Source organism: Orcinus orca, chromosome 13 (assembly GCF_937001465.1).
Source record: "Orcinus orca chromosome 13, mOrcOrc1.1, whole genome shotgun sequence".
Classification (NCBI taxonomy): Eukaryota; Metazoa; Chordata; class Mammalia; order Artiodactyla; family Delphinidae; genus Orcinus; species Orcinus orca.
Genome location: NC_064571.1, coordinates 51,914,892 through 51,929,647, shown reverse-complemented (window position 1 = coordinate 51,929,647; position 14,756 = coordinate 51,914,892). Strand labels below are relative to the sequence as shown.

General features: G+C 35.7%; 1 protein-coding gene across 2 annotated transcripts in view; it reads left to right on the top strand.

Annotated features, from left to right (window-relative positions):
* Positions 1-12,960, top strand: part of GTF2A1L (general transcription factor IIA subunit 1 like) — a 61,011-nt gene extending 48,051 nt beyond the window's left edge. Inside the window, exons 7-10 of one of the 2 annotated variants that reach the window (XR_007470857.1) lie at positions 4,158-4,415; positions 4,901-4,943; positions 5,111-5,200; positions 12,689-12,703. Coding sequence is in view for 1 of the 2 variants with exons in the window: in XM_033419115.2 (XP_033275006.2) it covers positions 4,158-4,415; positions 5,111-5,200; positions 12,689-12,796 (456 nt within the window). In the remaining variant the exon portion in view is untranslated. Of the gene's footprint in view, positions 1-4,157; positions 4,416-4,900; positions 4,944-5,110; positions 5,201-12,688 lie in introns of both variants that reach the window. The other variant, XM_033419115.2, reaches the window with a different exon arrangement.
* Positions 12,961-14,756: the final 1,796 nt, after the last annotated feature.

The following is a 14,756-nucleotide window of genomic DNA, read 5'->3' as shown; positions in this document are numbered from 1 at the left end:
CAGGCTCCAGACGCGCAGGCTCAGTAGTTGTGGCTCACGAGCCTAGTTGCTCCGCGGCATGTGGGATCCTCCCAGACCAGGGCTCGAACCCGTGTCCCCTGCATTAGCAGGCAGATTCTCAACCACTGCGCCACCAGGGAAGCCCTGGTAGAATTCTTTAGTGAAGCCATCTGGTCCTGGGCACTTCTTTGTTGAGAGGTTTTTGATGACTAATTGAATCTCATTACTGGTTATAAGTCTATTAATATTTTCTCTTTCTTCATGATTCAGCCTTGGTAGGTTTTGTGTTTTTAGGAATTAGTTCATTTCATCTGGGTTATCCAATTTGTTGACATACAGTTAGTCTTCTAATTCTTTTTATTCCTGTAAAATCACTAGTAAAGTTTCTTTATTTCTGATTTTAGTTATTTGAGTCTTCTCTCTTTTTTTCTTCATCAATCTAGCCAAAGGTTTATAAATCTTCATCTTTTTTCTTCATCAATCTAGCCAAAGGTTTATAAATTTTATTGATCTTTTTTGGTTTTGTTTAGTTTCTCTATTGTTTTTCTATTCTTTACTTTATCTCTGCCCTAATTGCTATTATTTCCTTCCTTCTACTAGCTTTGGCTTTATTTGTTCTTCCTTATTTGTTCCTTAAGGTTGTTAATTTGAGATCTTTCTACTTTTTTAATATGAGCATTTACAGCTATAAATTTCTGTTAGCACTTCGTTTGCAGAATCCCATATGTTTTGGTATGCTGTGTTTTCATTTGTCTCGAGATTTTTTTAATCTTTTGACAAAAGATTTTGTTTTTTTTTTTGTTTGTTTTTTCTTTGACCCATTGACTTTTTTTTTTTTTTTGAGACTGTTGTTTAACTTCTACATCTTGTGGATTTTCCAGTTTTCCTTTTGCTGTTAATTTCTGGTTTCATTCCATTGTGATCAGAAAAGATACTTTGTATGATTTCAGTCCTTTTAAATACTAAGATTTGTTTTGTGGCCTAATTTATGGCCTATCCTGGAGAACGTTCTGTGTGTACTTGAGAAAAATGTGTATCCTGCTATTTTGCATGTTTTGTATATGTTTGTTAGGTACAGTTAGTCTGTCATGCTCAAGTTCTTTATTTCCTTATTGATATTTTGTCTGGTGGTTCTATTCATTATTGAAAGTGGAGTATTAAAGTTTCCTACTATTACTACAGAGCTGTTTATCCCTTTTTGTTGCATATATTTAGGAGCTCTGATGTTTGGTGCATATATATTTGAATTGTTATATCTTCTTGGTGAATTAATTCTTTTATCATTATGTAATGTTTTTTTTGTTTCTTGTAACAGTGTTTGAATTAAAGTCTATTTTGTCTGTTATTAGCATAGTTTCCCCAACTCTTGTGGTTACTATTTGCATGGAATATCTTTTTCCATCATTTTACTTTCAACCTTGTGTGTCCTTAGACCTAAGGTGAGTCTCTGGTAGACAGCATGTAACTGGATACTGTTTATCCATTTTGCCAGTCTGTTGCTTTTGGTTGGGGAGTTTAATCCATTTACATTTAAAGTAATTACTAATAGGGGAGAGGTTACTCTTGCTTTTTTGTTTTCTGTGTGTCTTTTAGCTTTCTTGTCCCTTATTTCCTCCCTTATTACATTCTTTTGTGTGTAGTTTTTTTGTAATGACACGTTTTGATTGTTTTCTCATTTCCTTTTGTGTGTTCTCTATAGGTATTTTCTTTGTGGTTATCATGGAGATTACTTATAGCATCTTAAAGTTGTAATAATCTATTTTGAACTGATACCAACTCACCTTTAATTTCATATAAAAACTCTGCTTCTTTTCAGCTCTACCCTCCCCCACTTTATATTACTGATATCCCAAATTATGTCTTTATATATTGTGTACTCGATATAGATTTATAATTATAGTTTTTAATGCTCTTATCTCTTAAATCTCATAGAGGACTAAAAAGTACAGTTAACAAACCAAAATATGATAATACTGGTTTTTATATTTGTCATTGTATTTATCTTTACCAGAGAACTTTATATTTTTGTGTGGCTTCAGATTACTGTCTAGCTTCCTTTCATGCTGAGTTAAAGGACTCCCTTTAGTATTTATTGTAGGGTAGATCTAGTAGTAATAAACTCCTTCAGCTTTTATCTGGAAATGCCTTATTTGCAGGACAGTTTCCCAGATATAGAATTCCTAGTTTAGTCTTTTCTTTCAGCACTTCATTTTTTTTCTTTTTCTTTGGCCACACCACATGGCACGTGAGATCCTAGTTCCCTGACCAGGGATTGAACCCATGCCCCCTGCATTGGAAGCATGGAATCTTAACCACTGGACCATCAGGGAAGTCCCTCAGCACTGTAAATATATGTCATACCACTGCCTTTTTGTTTTCAAAGTTTCTGGTGAGAAATCTGCTTGTTATCTTACCGAGGATCCCTTGTATGTGATGAGTTGCTTTTCTCTTGCTGCTTTAAATAGTGCTGTTATTTAATTTCAGTTTCCAATTGTTTATTGCTACTATACAGCCATACAATTTTTGTAAATTGCCTTACATCAGTCTGAATGTTTATGTAACCCCCAAATTAATATGTTGAAATCCTAACCCCCAAAAGGTGATGGTAATTAGGAGGTGGGGCCTTTGGGAGGCGATTAGGTCATGAGGATGGAGTCTTCAATTAATGGGATTAGTTACCTTATAAGTGACCTCACAGGGCTCCCTAGCCCCTCTGCCATATGAGGACACAGTGAGAAGCCATCGTCTGTGAACCAGAAAGTGGGCTCTACCAGATACCAAATCTGCTGGTGCCTTGATCTCAGGCTTCTCAGCCTCCAGAATTGTGAAAAATAAATTTCCATTGTTAATAAGCTACCTAGTTTATGGTATTTTGTTATAGCAGCCCAAATGATCTAAAACAGTTTCTTTATCCTTTTAATGTTTTGGGGATCTATGGTGACACCCTATCCTTAATTAGTAATATCATTTCTTTTCTCTTTTTGTTAGTCTGGCTACGTTTTTTCATTTTTATTCATCTTTTCAAGGAATGAACTTTTGGTCTAATTGACTTTTTCTGTTCTCAGTTTCATGTATTTTTCTTTTTATCTTTATTTCCTTATTTGCTATGAGCTTAATTTGATCTTCTCTTTTTTAGTTTCTTAAGGTGGAATTTTAGGCCCCTGATTGAGACTTGCTTCTTCTCTTATATACTCATGCAATGCTATAAATTCCCTCTAGGCACTGCTTTAGCTACATCTCAGGTTTCGAAATGTAATGTTTTTGTTTGCATTCAATTAAAATTATGTTTTAATTTCCCTTGTGACTTCTTCTTTGACCCGTGCGTATTTAAAAATGTGTTGTTTAATTTGTAAATATTTGAGGATTTTCCAGATTTTTCTGTTACTGATTTCTGGTTTAATTCCTTTGTGCTAAGAGAACATACTTTGTATGTGTTAAAGTTGCCAAGATTTGTTTTATGATCCAGAATGTGGTCCATCTTGGTGAACATTCTGTGTGCTCTTGAAAAGAATGTGCATTTGGCTCTTTGGGGGTGGAGTATTCTATAAATGCCAGTTAGGTTATGCTGGTTGATTGTGTTGTTCAGTGCTTCTACATTCTTACTGAATTTCAGTCTGCTTTTTTTATTGATTAGTAAGAAGAAGGATGTTGAATTCTCCAACTATGTTTGTGAATTTGTTAATCTCTTCAGTTCTGTCAGTTTTGATTTATATTTGTCCTTTTGTATTTGGCTTATTCTAGTTCGTACAATCCTTTATATTTTTTATTTATCCATTGAGCATGATGTCACTTGTCCTTTCTACTTCATTGAATTATTGTTTAAAATAAAATAGTTAAAACCTAAGAGGTATATAAATTTAAGATAGTATGTATAAAAACTGGTAAATATTATCTGAAAACAGTCAACTGATTTGCTGTCTATGTATGACCGTAAGTGGGTTTACTTTATTTACAACTTAAAAGTTATTCCCATCTTCCATAGAAATGCTAGGGATGTTCTAAAATTCAAAATTAGGGAATATCATCTGACAGGGAAGAAATATGTTTTCAGAGGCCACTTGTGAACTGTTTAAGTAATTTTATATTTTGTGTGATCCAATGTTTTATATACCTTGTTTGACAGGAAAAAACTTTATTGCATTTATTTCTCTTTTTAGGATTCTAATTCTCAGATGGATTTAAGCCTTCAGGTAACTGATGATGATATTAACGAGATAATTCAAATAGATGGAACTGGCGATACAGCTTCCAGTGATGAAATAGGAAGTACGAGAGATGTAGATGAGAACAAATTTCTAGGGATTACTGATGCGGGAGACCTGAAGGTACTTGAAGAAGCCAGCAGTATATCAAATGAAGATTCAATGGCCAACAGTAGTGATAATGAAGACCCTCAAGTAGACCTTGTGGAAGAGGTAAGGATTATTTTTGAGCTGAAACTTTTTAAAATTTATAGCATTTGTACTTTAATATACTTTGGAACCAAGAGGACTAACAATTAAGGTTAATCCTGTCTTTTGTCTTTAAAATGAGACTTATTTGTATCTAGTATTTAAACTTTTAATCTTAAACTGTAATTTAACTCAGTATTAAGTATTTAGGAATCAGCTGCTATATTTGTTGGTCTTAACTAGAGGTAGTGAGAGGTTTAAGGGATGGGAGTGGAGGTAAAGAGGGCAGCTAGGGTAGAAGCATATCATATCTGCTCTAATCCTAATAAATGCTGTGAAATCTTTGTGGAATGTGATAATTAAGAAGCATGTAAGTGGTATGTATTAACTATCGTTTATGGTGCCGTACATATGTGCCAGGTACATCCTAAATCTTACTGCCTTTTGTTATTTAACATTACCACTGCCTTATGGGTTTTATGAGTCTTATTACTGTCCTCATTTTGCAGATGAGAAAACTGAGATACAAGGAGTTTTAGTAGCTTGCCAAAGGTCAGTCTTGTGGTTATTGAGTGACTAAGTTGGGATTCAAACTCAGGCTGTTTTACTTTTAAATACAGTACTATTCTGTGTCCTTGGAGGGAGAGAATATGTCCCTCTGTCTTTAAAAAATTCAGAGCATCATGAAATTCATTAATGTGAGTATCTTTCATCTTTAGGACCCTTTAAATTCTGGGGATGATGTTAGTGAGCAGGATGTGCCGGACCTGTTTGACACAGATAATGTAATTGTCTGTCAGTATGAAAAGGTACTGTATTCACCTTTTAGACTTTAGGTTTAGTAATTGCATTTATAGTAGAAAATGAACAAAATAATGGGAAATGTGATGATCAGTTACTGTTCAGTTAAATTAATCTCAAAATAGCTAAGTAATTCTATAAATTTGGGAGGGTATTTTGGGTCTAACACTGTGCTGTGTGGTCTTGGTGATACCAAAAAAGTGATAGGCCTTGTCTTACGGAGGTGATAGTCTTATTGAAGAAAGGTGTTTCTGTATGGAATAATAGAATGGCATACAATAAGATAGTAGGTAAATCAAAAGCTAAAATATGTGACAGGTAAATCAAATACTAAAATACATGGCATATAAATCAAATGCTAAGATGAGTGGCACAGACAGTTAGTCCTAAAAGGGCTAGGAAATGCAAGAAATCCTTTGTAGTTGGAGTTCTCCACAAATCCTTCATGGGTGATGTGGGGCTTTGAAAGAGATCTTGAATGATTTGTAGGATATAGATAAGTGTGGAGAGTAGGCATTCAGAGTAGAGTAGCCTGATAAAAGGCAGAGAAATGAATGCATGTAGAATTTATACGGGACAGTGAAGAGACAGCTCTGCCTTGAATGAGGTGTTTTCCTTTTGAATGTGTTAGGAAATGAGGCTGGGTGGTGGACAGAGGTGGGAGCAGATTGGAAAATCCAGAATCCTGGTAGGGGAAGTTCAAACTTGATTTGATGGACATTAACCTTATGAGGATGATATTGAGAAAATTGTAATTGGGTTTAAAAACTGGCATTGTTTGCTAATTTGGAAGAGGCAAATAGTAAGAAGAACAGGGATAGCACATAAAGTAACAGAGCCCAGACTAAGGATGGCAGCATAGAACATGGAAGAGTTAGAGATTATGGTGGAAGAAATCATTGGACTTCCAATACTATGTTGAAGAGAAGTGGTGAGAGTGGGCATTCTTGTCTTGTTCCAGATTTTAGTGGGAAGGCTTTTAGCTTTTCACCTTTGAGTATTATATTGGCTGTGGGTTTGTCATAAATTGCTTTTCGTATGTTGAGATATGTTCCCTCTATACCACTTTCCTAAGGGCTTTTTATCATGAATGGGTGTTGAATTTTACCAGATGCTTTTTCTGCATCTATTGAGGTGATCGTGTGGTTTTTGTCCTTTTTTTTTTGTTGATGGGGTGTATCACATTGATTGATTTGTGAATGTTGAACCATCCTTGTGACCCTGGCATGAATCCAGCTTGGTCATGGTATATGACCTTTTTTATGTGTTGTTGGATTCAGTTTGCTAATATTTTGTTGAGAATTTTTGCATCTATATTCATCAAAGATATTGGCCTGTAATTTTCTTTTTTGGTAGTTGTCTTTATCTGGCTTTGGTATCAGGGTGATGGTGGCTTCATGAGCTATTTTTGGGAGAGTTCCTTCCTCTTTAATCTTTTGGAAGAGTTTGAGAAGGATTGGTATAAGTTCTTCTTTGTATGTTTGGTAGAATATACACTGAGGAAAAGACAGTCTCTTCAGCAGGTGGCGTTGGGAAAGTTGGACAGCCACATGTAAGTCAATGAAGTTAGAACACACCCTCACACCATACACAAAAATAAACTCAAAAAAAAAAAAAAAAAACTCAAAATGGCTCAAAGGCCTAAATATAAGACAAGACACCATAAAACTCCTAGAAGAAAACATAGGCAAAACATTCTCTGACATAAATTGTACCAATGTTTTCTTAGGTCAGTCTCCCAAGGCAATAGAAATAAAAGCAAAAATAAACGGGTGGGACCTAATCAAACTTACAAGCTTTTGCACAGCAAAGGAAACCATAAATAAAATGAAAAGGTAAACAAAAAGGTCCTACTGTATAGCACAGGGAACTATATTCAATATCCTGTGATAAACCATAATGGAAAAGAATTAAAAAAGAAAGAATGTCTATATGTGTATAACTGAGTCACTTTGCTGTACAGCAGAGATTGGCACAACATTGTAAGTCAAAATAAAATTAAGTAAAAAAAAATAAACGAAAAGACAACCTACAGACTGGGAGAAGATATTTGCAAATGATGTGACTGACGAGGGCTTAATTTCCAAAATATACAAATAGTTCATACAACTCAACAACAAAAAAACAAACAAGCCAATCCAAAAGTGGGCAGAAGACCTAAATAGACACTTCTCCAAAGAAGATATGCAGATGGCCAATAGACATGTGAAAAGATGCTCAACATTGCTAATTATTAGAGAAATGCAAATTAAAACTACAGTGAGGTACCACCTCACACCGACTAGAATAGCCATCATTAAAAAGTCTACAAATAACAAATGCTGGAGAAGGTGTGGAGAAAAGGGAACCCTCCTACACTGTTGGTGGGAATGTAAATTGGTGCAGCCACTATGGAAAACAGTATGGAAGTTCCTCAAAAAACTACAAATAAAGTTGCCATATGATCCAGTAATCCCACTCCTAGGCATATACCCAAACAAAACTAATTCAAAAAGATACATGCACCCCTCTCCATGTTCATAGCAGCACTATTTACCATTGCCAAGACATGGAAACAACCTAAATGTCCATCAACAGATGAATGGAGATGTGGTATATATATACAGTGGAATATTACTGAGCCATAAAAAAATAATGAAATAATGCCATTTGCAGCAACATGGATGGACCTAGAGATTATCATACTAAGTGAAGTAAGTCAGAAAGAGAAAGAAATACCATATGATATCACTTATATATGGAATCTAAAATATGACACAAATCACTATATCTATGAAACGAAAATAGACTCATAGTTACAGAGAGCAAACTTGTGGTTGACAAGGGGGAGGGGGAGTAGGGGAGGGAAGGATTGGGAGTTTGCAGTTATATATATAATATAATATATATATTATAATAATATAATATTATACAACAGGATCCTATTGTATAACAGGGAACCATATTCAATATCCTGTGACAAACCATAATGGAAAAGAATATGAAAAAGAATGTGTGTGTGTGTGTGTGTGTGTGTGTGTGTGTATAACTGAGTCACTTTGCTGTACAGAAGAAGTGAACACAACATTGTAAATCAACTGTACTTCAATAAAATTTAAAAAGTATCATTGGTACTTGGTGATTAGTTGGTCATGAGAGAATGATTGACAAGAGAGAGTTAAAGGTGTCTATCAGGTTTCAAGCCTAAAAATTAGGTTAGTAGCAATTGAACTTTAGCAACTAAAATATAATACAGCTTAAATTTGTTTTTAAACACTATAACTGTGATTATGTAGTCAGTTTTGCGTTAACTTATTCATATTTACATTTTTTAGCAGCTTTGAGATGTAATTCACATACTATACACTTCACCTATTTAAAGTGTACAATTCAGTGGTTTTAGTATATTTATGGATATGTGTAACCATTAACACAGTCAATTTTAGAAAATTTTTATCACCTCAGAAAGAAAGCCCATACCCTTTAGTTCTTACTCCCATATTGCCCCCTTTCTCCCATCCCCAGTAGTAAGGAACTACTAATGTACTTTCCATCATTGTAGATTTCCCTATTCTGGAGTTTCATATGAAAGGAATCATATAATATGTGGTCTTTTATGACTGGTTTCATTTATTTCACACCGTGTTTCAAGATTCATCCATATTATAGCTTATAACAGTTCTTCATTCCTTTTTATTGATGAATACTAGTCCATTGAATGGATATACCACATTTTGTTTATCCATTCATCTGTTGAGTGATATTTGAGTTGTTTCCACCTTTTGGCTATTATGAAGAATTCTGCTATAAATATTCATGTACCAGTTTTTTGTGAATATATATTTTCATTTCTCTTGGTAAATACCTAGGAGTGGAATTCCTGGGTCATATGGTAATAATTTGAGGCACTACCAGACTGTTTTCCAAGGTGGCTGTACCATTTTTCATTCCCATCAGCAGTGTGTGATGGTTTAGATTGCTTTACATTCTCACTAACACTTGTTATCTGACTTTTTGATTCTAGCCATCCTAGTGGGTGTGAAGTGGTATTTCGTGGTTTTGATTCGCATTTCCCTGATGACTAATGCATATTTACATCTTTGACTTGTTTTCAGTAACAATTTCAATATACTCAGGGGAGATGGAGGATGGTACTTTGAATTGCTGTAAAAAATGAATCCTTTTCTCTAAAAATAAGATAATTTTCTCTTCTATAGCATTTTTTATAGATAGAAAATGGCAATTTAGATGCTGGTAAACATAAGCATAAGAAGGAATAGGTAATAGAAAAGGGACTGGTCTTGGTTTGAAAGTTCTTTTAGATTCTTATAAACAGTGTATTGTGTTCTATAAACAGTGTATTGTACTGTATAGACACTAGATTATATATGCATTTCTTAGAGTCACAAATAATTTTCTAGACTATTATGGATATAGTATTCTTTGTGGTACTGCATTGTGGGCAATAGCTTGTAATTAATTAACATTGAATTAATAGAATTTAGTATTTTAGTGATGTTAAGGAGGAGTAGGTTGCAGTTTTGGATGTGATGTCTAGGGGAGGCCTTACTGAGAACGTGATTGGGTAAAGATCAAAAAGAGGTAAGAGGGGGGACTTCCTTGGTGGCGCAGTGGTTAAGACTCCGTGCTCCCAGTGCAGGGGGCCTGGGTTTGATCCCTGGTCAGGGAACTAGATCCCACATGCATGCCGCAACTAAGAGTTCACATGCCACAACTAAGGAGCTGGCAAGGTGCAACTAATGAGCCCGCCTGCCACAACTAAGACGTGGTGCAACCAAATAAATTTAAAAACTTTTTTTAAAAAAAGGAGGTAAGAGAATGAACCATGAGGATATTTGGATGTAATCATTTCAGACAGAGGGAACAGTAAATAATACATAAGTCCTGAGGTAGACGAATATGTTCAGGGAACAATGAGGAGAGCAGAGCAGTAAGTGAGGGGAAGAGCAGGATCTTATAGTCCATTTTAAGGACTTTATTTTTTGGATGAGAAGTCATTGGAGAGTTTTGAGCATAGAAATGATATCTGGTTTATGTTTTTAGTAGGGCCATAGTAAAAGTAGACTGGCTACCATGTTTAGAGTAGACTAAGAGGAAGACAAGGGTGAAAATAGGGAAACTAGTCATGAGACATATTAATCCAGGTGAGAGAGGATGGTGGCTTAGACAAGAGTAATAGTAGTGGAGGTGGTAGAAGTGGTTGGAATATGCTTTGTAGGTAGAACTAACATTTACTGATGGATCTGGATATGAGGTGTGAGTAGGAGGTGTAAGGATTGTGTCCAAGATTTCTGGCCTGAATGAGAAGAATGAGTGGCCATTCCTCACTGAGATGCGGAAGACTGTGAGGTTTGGGGGAGAGTATAATAGTGTCCTTGTTTTAAACTTGCTTGAGATGTTTATTGGACATTTATGAAGAGGTGCTGAAGCAGTTGAATGAGAATCTGGAGTTTAAGGGAGAGGTGTGAGCTAGAGATATAATTTTGGAGAGTCATCAGCATATAGATGATGTTTAAAGCCATGAGATTAGATAAGATCACCAAGAGAGTGAATATCAACAGAAAGAAGAGTCCTGGTACACTCTAAAATTGAGAGGTAGGAGAGAGAAGGAGGAATCAAAGGAGTGGCCAAAGAGTCATGTGGAAAGCCAGGAATGTTCTAGAAGCCAAGTAAGGAAAATATTTCAAAGAGGATATATTGAATGGTGCCAGTAGATAAGTATTTTTAAAATTTTTTCCTTATTATGTTATCTCTTTTGTTGCTGTGGTAAACGGGCTCTTTATATCTTCTAACTGTTGCTTATATATCAGTATTTGAAGGCAATGAATTTCAGTTTATTAATTTTGTATCAATACTGAATTCTTATTTAGTCATTTTAAATTGATTATCTTAGGTTTTTCAGACATCCAGTCATTGCATCTGCAAATTTATTTCATCTCTTCCAATATTTATCTCTGTAGTTCTTTCTTCTCGTCTAATTGTATTGGCTAGAACCTCTAGAGTGAAAAGTTGGTTAAGAGTGGGTATTCTTGTCTGTGTCCTGACTTGAGCGGGAGTACTTTTAGGGTTTCCGCACTAAGCAGTAAGTCACGGCTTTTGGGTTGAGGTAGGGGTATGTGTGTGTGTGTGTATGTTTGTAGGGCATAGTCTTTCTTATTTTAGTTTTAAAAAAAAATCTATAATGCATGAGTTTTATCAAAAGCTTTTTCAACATCATTGAAGATGATTATATTATTTGTCTCCTTATGTCTAGTAATATAGTGTTTGTACTAGTAAATTCCTAATTTTGAACCATTGTTGCATTTCTAGAATAATGTAGTCACTAGATAAAGCTACTGGGATGAGTTGTTGCCGCTGCTTCTACCGTTGTTCTTTTCCTAATTCTGGCCAGATTTTATCATCTTTGTTAAGGATTCTGTTGTCACTGTTGTGTTCCCCGAGACTTAAGATAAGTGCAAGTGGAAATTTGGAAGTCAAACTCAGAAAAGAAATTTTCTGTCGCCAGGCCATTTCCCCCACACACAAATAGAGGGTTTATCCTTTGTATTTTCTTATGCTTCACAAAATGCATCCAAATACTAGTCACAGGCTTTTCTTCCTTGATTTGACTCTTTGCAATCAACACCTAGGTTTAATTTTTACCCTTGATTTCAGATCATATATTTCTAAATTTTTAAAATAGTCACTCGTGGTCTACCCAGAAGTAACAATGATTGTCTGATTTCTTACCTCTTAAGGTAGTAGGATTTTCTGGTTTTAATTTTGTATCAGGCTGATTTACTGAATCCAAAGAATAGCTAATAGAATCTGATAGATTATAAGTTGTATTTTCAGACCTTGCTCAGTGCGTTATTGTGACTTTCTTCTTAGAAATGAAACACCACTATTTTTTCATTCCGGATAATATTAACTACATCCTCTCTTGTTTATTCCTTTGCAGCCATAGTGAACTTTTTGCTTTTCTTGAGCAATCCAGGCATGCCCCTCCTCAGGACTTCTGTTCCCTTTGTCTGGAATGCTCTCTAGTCAATATCTTCTTTTTAAGTCTTTGCTCAAATGTTACTTCACAAGTCAGGCCCACCCTGACTCTTCTATTTAAAATTCTAACCCCACCTCTGTGTTTGTGATATTCCTTTTCCAGATCTATTTTTCATAACACTTAACCACCTTTTAATATTCTGTATAGTTTATGTGTTTATTAAGTTTGCTTCTCCCATCCTTACTAAAATGTAACCTCTTCAAAGACAGGAATTTTTTTCCTGTTCTAAAAAATTATATCTATATTTTCCTTTTTAAAAAGCTAATATAGATCTCCAGTGCCTAAAACAATACCTGACACATAGGAACTGAATGAATGAATAAACTATCTTGAGGAGGGTCTTATTTATAAAGAACTCCCATTTAGGGTCAGAATAATCCCATGGGATATGCAAAGAAATGTAAATGATCCTTTAACTTCTAAATTTAATTAATTTAGGCTGTTTTTCTCCCTCCAGATTCATCGAAGCAAGAACAAATGGAAATTCTATTTGAAAGATGGTATTATGTGTTTTGGAGGGAGAGACTATGTATTTGCAAAAGCCGTTGGTGATGCAGAGTGGTAAAACTGATAAGCTCAGTACATCATTAAGATCAGTGGGACTATATCACATGTTGTTCACTGCATGGAATTTAATAAAATTATAATTCAGATGCAAATACAAATATACAGTTTCACATTTCTTTCATTTTACATTTCAAACTGTTTTAACAGGTTTTTATTTTTTAACCCCCATTGTCTATACCATTACAAAGCATAGATGTATCGGGTGTGATGTAGCATGAAAAAATGTCATATTTCTTTAATTTTGAAGTAAAATTTAAATCAGACTCCAGTTCCCCTTCATGGTGAAGTCAGTATCAATTATTAGATTGGGGCTGGTGTTCTTCCCACCTCTCACCAAACCATGTTACAAAAGACCCTGGAGACTAACACAATATTGTAAAGCAGCTATACTCCAATTAAAAAAAAATCATATTTGAAAAAAAAAAAAAGGATCCTGGAGAGTCTTATAAGTAGCAGGATATTTAAGAAGGCTTCTCTGGATCTTCAGTCTACGCTTATCACAAGCAGTATGCTGATTGTGCAAGCCCAGATGGTTCCTTGGAGGCAGATGCCTCAGTTGAGCTCATACTAAACATGAAAATAGTTGCTGAGGCCAGGATCTGTAGAGCCAAGGATGAGCCTTTCTGGGTTTATCATGTGGCCAGGCCATTCCTCTTTGTACCTGCTATTTCCCTGGGGAACTGTAGGGAGTGGGTTGGGTTCCCATTCTAATTCTTGTTGCTTCATACTTCTGTCCTCTTCCCTCTTTCCCTATTTTTTTTTTCTATTTTTCTTACCGTTGAAGACCCCTTTGCAGAGTCTTTACCCCTCAAAGATACTGTCTCTCTTCTTTTTTCCTAACAGGGAATTCCCTCATTGAGATTAGGTTTTCTAAAACAAAAGTCAAGAAGAGATGTTCTGTTTAGGAACCTTCTGCTTAGGTGAGACAATCTCATTTGAAAAGAGAAGACCTGGATAACTCTTAAAACCAGGGAGAGAAAACAAAATGTAAAATGCAAATAGCACCATTTTCCTATACCAATGAAAATAAAGCATATTAGTAACCTATTCTGTAATATTCTTTTCCTTAGTAGACTCAAATTCCTCAAAGGAACGTTTTCTCCATCATTCTGCTTCTTTTAGTGGGTGGAGTACACATGGTATCCAAGTCTAGGATCCCTGTTTTGGCCCTGAATGGTGTTCGCCAGGGTAGTAATTCTCTCACAAAAAGCAGTTCTGGGATTGAGTGGGTTATGGTCTGTGAAAGCTCCTTGAGGGTTAGGTACCTGGATCTGGCTGGTCACAGGGTGAATTCCCCACTTCTTTTTCAGAGGCAACCCCACTTGGAGGGTTTAATTTATTCCAACACTTGTTCTGTTCTACCCAAGGGACTCAGCTACTGTTAGGTCTTCTCAAAATCTGGATAAATCTTATCTGGGTCATGAACAACATGAGGGGGACACTGTCTTTGGCCTAAAGTTGGCAGCTGCATGAGGATTCAGTTAGTACTAGTGAGTGAGCTGGTCCCCTCTCCAGATTCTCCAGCTATGCCTTCTTCATCCTCAGAGTGACTGTCCACCACCACCACTGCTATTCCAAATACTTTTCCGTCTCTTGAGAACTCCCAGGAGCTATGGGTTCCCTCGTGGATGTTGCCTACCATGAAATGTTCATCTTTTCTACATGGGAGGCAAATGAGAGCACTTATTCTTTGTGTCATTGCTGAAATGTACCCCCTCCAGTGTTGAGGAGGGGGTACACTTTCTATTCTTCTTCCTGCTTTTTTTTCCCCAGGCTCACCCGGTCACCCTGTATTAACTGCTGAATTTGTCGACAAGGTGCATTCACTTGGAAATTGGGGTTTACTGTTGGTTTAAGTGTTTGGGAGAGGCAATAATAGTTGTTTCTAAAATTCCTTTCCTCCTCTCCACTGTGAATTTTAAATTCTCACTTTGCTTTAGTGATTTAAAAAAAAATTA